Source organism: Hemitrygon akajei, chromosome 9 (assembly GCF_048418815.1).
Source record: "Hemitrygon akajei chromosome 9, sHemAka1.3, whole genome shotgun sequence".
In the NCBI taxonomy this organism is placed as follows: Eukaryota; Metazoa; Chordata; class Chondrichthyes; order Myliobatiformes; family Dasyatidae; genus Hemitrygon; species Hemitrygon akajei.
In genome coordinates, this window is record NC_133132.1 from 29,979,737 (window position 1) to 29,989,356 (window position 9,620).

The window sequence follows — 9,620 nt, forward strand, 5'->3', positions numbered from 1 at the left end:
TACGAAGGCCAAGCGGGGAGTGTGCTGCCTTTATGGCAGTTATTTAGTTTATAATATTTTCGCATAGTAATTTGTTAGCATTTTTTTAGTTAAAGTTAGGATTGTTTAAGTCAATTGATTTGTCTGTAATACATCGCGGCTGCGATGACGTCACATCCGGGTTCGCCGCGTCTTGTGGGGAATTACCGGTTTGAGATTCACGCAAGGGCTGGGGTCACTCACATGTGCGACCATAACGCTGACTAGGGTCTCTCTATGCACCAAAGACACAGTGAAAGCAACGCTGTAAGTCATTAGATAATCGGTATTTTGAGTTAAAATGTTAACGCCGATTCTGTTAAAAGTAACGACGGTCGGTAAGGTTTACCTTTTCGTCAGTTAAAGAGTCGGGATAGTTTGTATTGAAGTGTATCTAAAGCAGCCAATGGAGCAGCTAGATTCTGACTGTATGCTGCACTTTAATGTAATGTAGTTATTGTAGTTTTACCTTTGCAAGTATTCACAATGTAAATGTGATATTTAGAAGGGAACAAACACTGTACCAATCTTGTATTGTTTTTCAACAGTTTTCACCATGCGTTAATGTGAAGAGTGAACAGTAAATGGTTAATCTTACTGCGGTCTCGTTTGCATTGATTCTGGTTTATCTCGACGTTTACCTCGGCGTTATTTCACACCCGAGCGAGAACGTTACAGTGAAAAAGCGGCATTATCAGGTGTTTAAAGTGCAGCCATGTCAACCCGATCCAGCATCAAGTCGTTGTCAAAGTCATCGTCATCCTGCGATAGGGGCAGTAGGGCATCAAGTAAGGCCACCCAAGCAAGAGCGAAAGCAGAAGCCGCCAAGGTGCGAGCGCGCTTTGCCAAAGAAGAATTAGAAGTAAAGATGAAAGCGGCTGCCAGAGAAGCCGAAAACCAGAAGGAAAAGGCTGCCAGAGAAGCCGAAGCGGCTGCCAGAGAAGCCGAAAACCAGAAGGAAAAGGCTGCCAGAGAAGCCGAAGCGGCTGCCAGAGAAGCCGAAAACGAATTGGAAAGGAAAAGGGTAGAGGCACGGTTAGAAGCGCTGAAGCTAGAACGAGAAGCAGCAGCTGCCGAGGTGGAAGCAGAGTTAATAGAAGACGCTGAAGAAATGCATGATCCGAAGGACGGAAAATCTACCTCAGAAAAGATCGGATTGGAACGTACAAGGGACTATGTCCAATCTCAAATGGAATGGAAGACTCTTTCTTCCTCTCCTTACTTATTCGATAACGTCCCACTTCACGAGGAGTCTTGGAGAGGCCCGACGGCATCACGTCCATCCGAGGAAGATAATTTACCCTCGCAACTCCGCGACGAACCCAGGAATGCAAGGGCTCACGACAAGTACTTCTCGACACCGAACTTACCGGATTTGGGGAGAAGAGAGGCAAAGACTGAGTCCAGACCAGCAAATCCCATAACAGATGTACGCCCTCAGTCATGTACCTGTGGACATGTTCCCTCAGCCCGCACGCCACCTGCAGACGAATCCGCAGCACGGTATTTCGCACGACGGGATCTCGTCACTTCAGGACTATACCAGTTCGACGATAAACCTGAAAATTACCGTGCATGGTACTCCACTTTCACCAACGCTATCGACGGATTCCAGCTCAGAGCAACCCAGGAGTTGGATCTTATGGCAAAATGGCTGGGAAAAGAATCATGCGAACAGGTGAGACGCATGCGTTCAGTGTACATCAACAAACCCGAGCTAGCATTGAAGAAAGCATGGGAGAGACTTCAGGAGGGCTACGGAGCCCCCGAAATTATTGAGGCGGCGCTATGCCAACGTTTGGGAAATTTTCCTAAGGTGTCAGCCAAGGACCACACCAAGCTAAGAGAATTTGGAGATTTACTCATGGAGATTCAAGGCGCCAAAGAAGATGGCCACTCAGCTGGTCTAGTATACCTAGACACTCCAACCGGGATTAGACAACTCGTGGACAAACTTCCATTTGGGCTGCAGGACAGGTGGTTGTCCGTTGCCTCAGATTACAAGGAAGAACACGAAGGTCAATTCCCTCCCTTCGAGTATTTCACCAGGTTCGTGTGCAAGGAGGCGAAGAAGCGAAACGATCCTAGCCTCATAGGTCCAGGAAGCAGTACAATTTACACCAAGCCAGATAAATCCACTTCGAATAATTCCAACATTACTAAACCAGTCTCAGCGCTTAAGACTGAAGTCCTTACAACTAACAACGACTCTAGCAAGAATTGTCCATTGCATAACAAACCCCACCCCCTCAAAAGATGCAGAACGTTTAGGGAAAAACCCCTCGAAGAGAAGAAGGCCCTCCTCGAGGAGAAAGGGATATGCTTTAGATGCTGTTCCTCGACCTCTCACTGTGCGAGAGAGTGTACGATCGCCGTGAAGTGCCTGGATTGTGATAGCACTAATCACGACTGGGCCATGCATCCTGGCCCGTCACCGCAAACCGACAACGCTCCTTCACCCCCACAACAGGACGGCGGGGAGGGAGAAGCTCACTCCAGGACAACTGTTGTCAGCTCGAGCTGTACGGAAGTTTGCGGTCAAGCTCAGGCAAGCCGTTCTTGTTCAAAGATCTGTCTCACTAAGGTGTACCCTAAGGGAGCCAAAGACAAGGCCATCAAAGCCTACGTAATTCTGGACGATCAGAGCAACCGCTCGCTAGTCAGTCCAAAGTTCTTTAACTTGTTCAACATCGAGAGTGAGCAGTTCCCATACTACCTTAGAACTTGCTCAGGCAACATGAAAACTTACGGAAGGAGGGCCGAAGGCTTCCAGATCGAGTCCCTGGATGGTAAAGTCCTCATCTGTCTCCCCCCACTCGTAGAGTGCGAGAAAATCTTGAATAACCGCACTGAGATCCCGACGCCAAGTGCGGTGCTACACCAACCACATCTCCACCACATCGCCAAACACATCCCAGAACTGGATCCAGAAGCAGAAATACTCCTGCTATTAGGGAGGGATGTTCTCCGGGTACACAAGGTTAGGCAGCAGGTCAATGGACCACACGACGCCCCCTTTGCCCAACGCCTGGATCTGGGCTGGGTGGTGATAGGAGAGGTGTGCCCTGGCAACGAACACAAATCAACGGCTAACACACTCAAGACCAATGTGCTAGAGAGTAGCCGCCATATGATTCTTCAACCCCGCACAAGTTCCATGTGCGTCCAGGAAGCACCACAAGGCTTTAACAAGCGCAAAGTAACTGACGAGACGCTCGGTCAGTCTGTCTTTGCTCAAAAGGAGCATGATAATAAACTCGCTCCATCGGCTCAAGACGCCACCATCTTAAAAACGGAGGACACCAAGGTCTTCAGAGACAAAGCAAATAGTGGGGTCGCCCCACTACCTTTCAGAGAATCACGCCAGTGCTTGCCAAACAACAAAGAGCAGGCAGTCAAGCGGTTCACGCCCTTGCAAAAAACCACGAAAAGGAGACCTGAGATGCAGCAAAGCATCCGATCGACCCACGAGGTACTGGGCACACCAATGGCAGAGGTCACAGCCATTATGAATGCACGACCACTCCTACCCGTGTCTCCTGAACCGGAAAACCCCTTCATACTGTCGCCATCAATGCTCCTTACGCCGAAGGCAGGAGCTGCCCCTCCACCAGGGGACTTCTCCGATAAGGACCTGTACACAAAGCAATGGAGAAGGGACCTTCAAGTTGGAGATTTAGTCCTGCTCAAGGACAAGCAAATCGCCGGCAACTGCTGGCCAATGGCCAGAATCACTGCCACATTCCCTAGTAGGGATGGACATGTCAGGGAGGTTGAATTGAAAACTACCGACCAAGGCGATGGGAAAATTTACCAAAGGCCTGTTACAGAAGTCATTCTACTTCTACCTAATGACTGATTTAGAGACTGAAGTTCGTATTATGTTCATTGTGACCTTACGAAGGCCAAGCGGGGAGTGTGCTGCCTTTATGGCAGTTATTTAGTTTATAATATTTTCGCATAGTAATTTGTTAGCATTTTTTTAGTTAAAGTTAGGATTGTTTAAGTCAATTGATTTGTCTGTAATACATCGCGGCTGCGATGACGTCACATCCGGGTTCGCCGCGTCTTGTGGGGAATTACCGGTTTGAGATTCACGCAAGGGCTGGGGTCACTCACATGTGCGACCATAACGCTGACTAGGGTCTCTCTATGCACCAAAGACACAGTGAAAGCAACGCTGTAAGTCATTAGATAATCGGTATTTTGAGTTAAAATGTTAACGCCGATTCTGTTAAAAGTAACGACGGTCGGTAAGGTTTACCTTTTCGTCAGTTAAAGAGTCGGGATAGTTTGTATTGAAGTGTATCTAAAGCAGCCAATGGAGCAGCTAGATTCTGACTGTATGCTGCACTTTAATGTAATGTAGTTATTGTAGTTTTACCTTTGCAAGTATTCACAATGTAAATGTGATATTTAGAAGGGAACAAACACTGTACCAATCTTGTATTGTTTTTCAACAGTTTTCACCATGCGTTAATGTGAAGAGTGAACAGTAAATGGTTAATCTTACTGCGGTCTCGTTTGCATTGATTCTGGTTTATCTCGACGTTTACCTCGGCGTTATTTCACACCCGAGCGAGAACGTTACAGTGAAAAAGCGGCATTATCAGGTGTTTAAAGTGCAGCCATGTCAACCCGATCCAGCATCAAGTCGTTGTCAAAGTCATCGTCATCCTGCGATAGGGGCAGTAGGGCATCAAGTAAGGCCACCCAAGCAAGAGCGAAAGCAGAAGCCGCCAAGGTGCGAGCGCGCTTTGCCAAAGAAGAATTAGAAGTAAAGATGAAAGCGGCTGCCAGAGAAGCCGAAAACCAGAAGGAAAAGGCTGCCAGAGAAGCCGAAGCGGCTGCCAGAGAAGCCGAAAACCAGAAGGAAAAGGCTGCCAGAGAAGCCGAAGCGGCTGCCAGAGAAGCCGAAAACGAATTGGAAAGGAAAAGGGTAGAGGCACGGTTAGAAGCGCTGAAGCTAGAACGAGAAGCAGCAGCTGCCGAGGTGGAAGCAGAGTTAATAGAAGACGCTGAAGAAATGCATGATCCGAAGGACGGAAAATCTACCTCAGAAAAGATCGGATTGGAACGTACAAGGGACTATGTCCAATCTCAAATGGAATGGAAGACTCTTTCTTCCTCTCCTTACTTATTCGATAACGTCCCACTTCACGAGGAGTCTTGGAGAGGCCCGACGGCATCACGTCCATCCGAGGAAGATAATTTACCCTCGCAACTCCGCGACGAACCCAGGAATGCAAGGGCTCACGACAAGTACTTCTCGACACCGAACTTACCGGATTTGGGGAGAAGAGAGGCAAAGACTGAGTCCAGACCAGCAAATCCCATAACAGATGTACGCCCTCAGTCATGTACCTGTGGACATGTTCCCTCAGCCCGCACGCCACCTGCAGACGAATCCGCAGCACGGTATTTCGCACGACGGGATCTCGTCACTTCAGGACTATACCAGTTCGACGATAAACCTGAAAATTACCGTGCATGGTACTCCACTTTCACCAACGCTATCGACGGATTCCAGCTCAGAGCAACCCAGGAGTTGGATCTTATGGCAAAATGGCTGGGAAAAGAATCATGCGAACAGGTGAGACGCATGCGTTCAGTGTACATCAACAAACCCGAGCTAGCATTGAAGAAAGCATGGGAGAGACTTCAGGAGGGCTACGGAGCCCCCGAAATTATTGAGGCGGCGCTATGCCAACGTTTGGGAAATTTTCCTAAGGTGTCAGCCAAGGACCACACCAAGCTAAGAGAATTTGGAGATTTACTCATGGAGATTCAAGGCGCCAAAGAAGATGGCCACTCAGCTGGTCTAGTATACCTAGACACTCCAACCGGGATTAGACAACTCGTGGACAAACTTCCATTTGGGCTGCAGGACAGGTGGTTGTCCGTTGCCTCAGATTACAAGGAAGAACACGAAGGTCAATTCCCTCCCTTCGAGTATTTCACCAGGTTCGTGTGCAAGGAGGCGAAGAAGCGAAACGATCCTAGCCTCATAGGTCCAGGAAGCAGTACAATTTACACCAAGCCAGATAAATCCACTTCGAATAATTCCAACATTACTAAACCAGTCTCAGCGCTTAAGACTGAAGTCCTTACAACTAACAACGACTCTAGCAAGAATTGTCCATTGCATAACAAACCCCACCCCCTCAAAAGATGCAGAACGTTTAGGGAAAAACCCCTCGAAGAGAAGAAGGCCCTCCTCGAGGAGAAAGGGATATGCTTTAGATGCTGTTCCTCGACCTCTCACTGTGCGAGAGAGTGTACGATCGCCGTGAAGTGCCTGGATTGTGATAGCACTAATCACGACTGGGCCATGCATCCTGGCCCGTCACCGCAAACCGACAACGCTCCTTCACCCCCACAACAGGACGGCGGGGAGGGAGAAGCTCACTCCAGGACAACTGTTGTCAGCTCGAGCTGTACGGAAGTTTGCGGTCAAGCTCAGGCAAGCCGTTCTTGTTCAAAGATCTGTCTCACTAAGGTGTACCCTAAGGGAGCCAAAGACAAGGCCATCAAAGCCTACGTAATTCTGGACGATCAGAGCAACCGCTCGCTAGTCAGTCCAAAGTTCTTTAACTTGTTCAACATCGAGAGTGAGCAGTTCCCATACTACCTTAGAACTTGCTCAGGCAACATGAAAACTTACGGAAGGAGGGCCGAAGGCTTCCAGATCGAGTCCCTGGATGGTAAAGTCCTCATCTGTCTCCCCCCACTCGTAGAGTGCGAGAAAATCTTGAATAACCGCACTGAGATCCCGACGCCAAGTGCGGTGCTACACCAACCACATCTCCACCACATCGCCAAACACATCCCAGAACTGGATCCAGAAGCAGAAATACTCCTGCTATTAGGGAGGGATGTTCTCCGGGTACACAAGGTTAGGCAGCAGGTCAATGGACCACACGACGCCCCCTTTGCCCAACGCCTGGATCTGGGCTGGGTGGTGATAGGAGAGGTGTGCCCTGGCAACGAACACAAATCAACGGCTAACACACTCAAGACCAATGTGCTAGAGAGTAGCCGCCATATGATTCTTCAACCCCGCACAAGTTCCATGTGCGTCCAGGAAGCACCACAAGGCTTTAACAAGCGCAAAGTAACTGACGAGACGCTCGGTCAGTCTGTCTTTGCTCAAAAGGAGCATGATAATAAACTCGCTCCATCGGCTCAAGACGCCACCATCTTAAAAACGGAGGACACCAAGGTCTTCAGAGACAAAGCAAATAGTGGGGTCGCCCCACTACCTTTCAGAGAATCACGCCAGTGCTTGCCAAACAACAAAGAGCAGGCAGTCAAGCGGTTCACGCCCTTGCAAAAAACCACGAAAAGGAGACCTGAGATGCAGCAAAGCATCCGATCGACCCACGAGGTACTGGGCACACCAATGGCAGAGGTCACAGCCATTATGAATGCACGACCACTCCTACCCGTGTCTCCTGAACCGGAAAACCCCTTCATACTGTCGCCATCAATGCTCCTTACGCCGAAGGCAGGAGCTGCCCCTCCACCAGGGGACTTCTCCGATAAGGACCTGTACACAAAGCAATGGAGAAGGGACCTTCAAGTTGGAGATTTAGTCCTGCTCAAGGACAAGCAAATCGCCGGCAACTGCTGGCCAATGGCCAGAATCACTGCCACATTCCCTAGTAGGGATGGACATGTCAGGGAGGTTGAATTGAAAACTACCGACCAAGGCGATGGGAAAATTTACCAAAGGCCTGTTACAGAAGTCATTCTACTTCTACCTAATGACTGATTTAGAGACTGAAGTTCGTATTATGTTCATTGTGACCTTACGAAGGCCAAGCGGGGAGTGTGCTGCCTTTATGGCAGTTATTTAGTTTATAATATTTTCGCATAGTAATTTGTTAGCATTTTTTTAGTTAAAGTTAGGATTGTTTAAGTCAATTGATTTGTCTGTAATACATCGCGGCTGCGATGACGTCACATCCGGGTTCGCCGCGTCTTGTGGGGAATTACCGGTTTGAGATTCACGCAAGGGCTGGGGTCACTCACATGTGCGACCATAACGCTGACTAGGGTCTCTCTATGCACCAAAGACACAGTGAAAGCAACGCTGTAAGTCATTAGATAATCGGTATTTTGAGTTAAAATGTTAACGCCGATTCTGTTAAAAGTAACGACGGTCGGTAAGGTTTACCTTTTCGTCAGTTAAAGAGTCGGGATAGTTTGTATTGAAGTGTATCTAAAGCAGCCAATGGAGCAGCTAGATTCTGACTGTATGCTGCACTTTAATGTAATGTAGTTATTGTAGTTTTACCTTTGCAAGTATTCACAATGTAAATGTGATATTTAGAAGGGAACAAACACTGTACCAATCTTGTATTGTTTTTCAACAGTTTTCACCATGCGTTAATGTGAAGAGTGAACAGTAAATGGTTAATCTTACTGCGGTCTCGTTTGCATTGATTCTGGTTTATCTCGACGTTTACCTCGGCGTTATTTCACACCCGAGCGAGAACGTTACAATAACATTGAAAGAATATAACGTATTGTTTAAAAAGAGATGCAAAAAAGTAACATTAGAGAACCCGTGTAATGGCGGAAACGGATGCGGTCTGCCTGCATATTTTGCATAGTTTGAAAGATAACAAGGCGCCAATTACTTAATCAAACAAATGATTAAGGCTTCGTAAACCAAGAAACCTTGTTATCAACATAGCGCCAATTACTTGATTGAACACCTGAAATTAAATCATTTGGCATAAAGAGAAATATTCAAGGTTGAATTTAAGTCTGGAGACTATGCAAAGATTTCTTAGCTTCTTCAGGCTTCGTAAACCAAGAAACCTTATTATCAGAAGTAGTAACCTTGAGTTTACACCGATCTCTGAGACAAAGGCGACAGCCAAGCTTAAAAAGATCAGACATGACCTCTTTGAAAGCCTGTCTAGCTCTTAAAACTTCCGGTGGATAATCTTGAACGATCCGAAACTGTTGATCACGAAATTGTAATATGCGTTTCTTCCTTGATTCACGGAGGATCCGTTCTTTAATCTGACAGTCATAAAAGCGAAAGATAATTGAGCGAGGTATGGCAAAATCCCAATTAGGCGGGGTAACTCGGTGAAGGCGCTCAAATTTTGATAGTCCCGATAATATATCAGGGAATAAATCTTTCAGCATTTGAGCACAAAAATCGGTAGGTTGATTACCCTCCAGTTTTTCAGTAAGCCCAAGAATTCTGATATTGCACCTTCTGTTCCTGGTCTCCAAATCTGTAAGTTTCTTCAGTAGCGCGTCGTATTTTTTAAGTTGTTCCTTAGAAATTTTCTTGTGACCTTCGATATCCTTCTGCAACACCGGTTGAGATTCTTCATGTAGCTTAATACGAATTTCATGGTCATTCACAGTCTGCTGTATACTTCCAAGTTTCCGATTAAGCGTTTTCAGTTCAGATTTAACCAGGTCGAAGGGATTCTGTAAAAAGTCAAATTTGGATTCCAAGTCATCCAGTTTATCCAATTTTTCGAGTCTCTCTGACATTTGTTGAAACATTTCAGTCAAAGTCTCTAAAGTAACCTCTTTTTTAGAGTGTTTTCTACTCATGGTGCTCTCACGAG

At 47.1% G+C, this 9,620-nt stretch overlaps 2 protein-coding genes across 2 annotated transcripts; both read left to right on the forward strand.

The window, feature by feature from the left end:
- The first annotated feature begins 212 nt into the window (after positions 1-212).
- On the forward strand, positions 213-3,878 carry LOC140732988 (uncharacterized). Its single transcript, XM_073055725.1, has 2 exons — positions 213-285; positions 567-3,878. Exon 2 carries the CDS (start codon positions 734-736, stop codon positions 3,875-3,877), a length of 3,144 nt encoding a protein of 1,047 aa, XP_072911826.1. The 5' UTR covers positions 213-285; positions 567-733; the 3' UTR covers position 3,878.
- A 249-nt stretch (positions 3,879-4,127) lies between these two features.
- Positions 4,128-8,510, forward strand: LOC140732992 (uncharacterized). Its single transcript, XM_073055728.1, has 2 exons — positions 4,128-4,200; positions 4,482-8,510. The coding sequence occupies exon 2, from the start codon at positions 4,649-4,651 to the stop codon at positions 7,790-7,792; it is 3,144 nt and encodes a 1,047-aa protein (XP_072911829.1). The 5' UTR covers positions 4,128-4,200; positions 4,482-4,648; the 3' UTR covers positions 7,793-8,510.
- Positions 8,511-9,620: the final 1,110 nt, after the last annotated feature.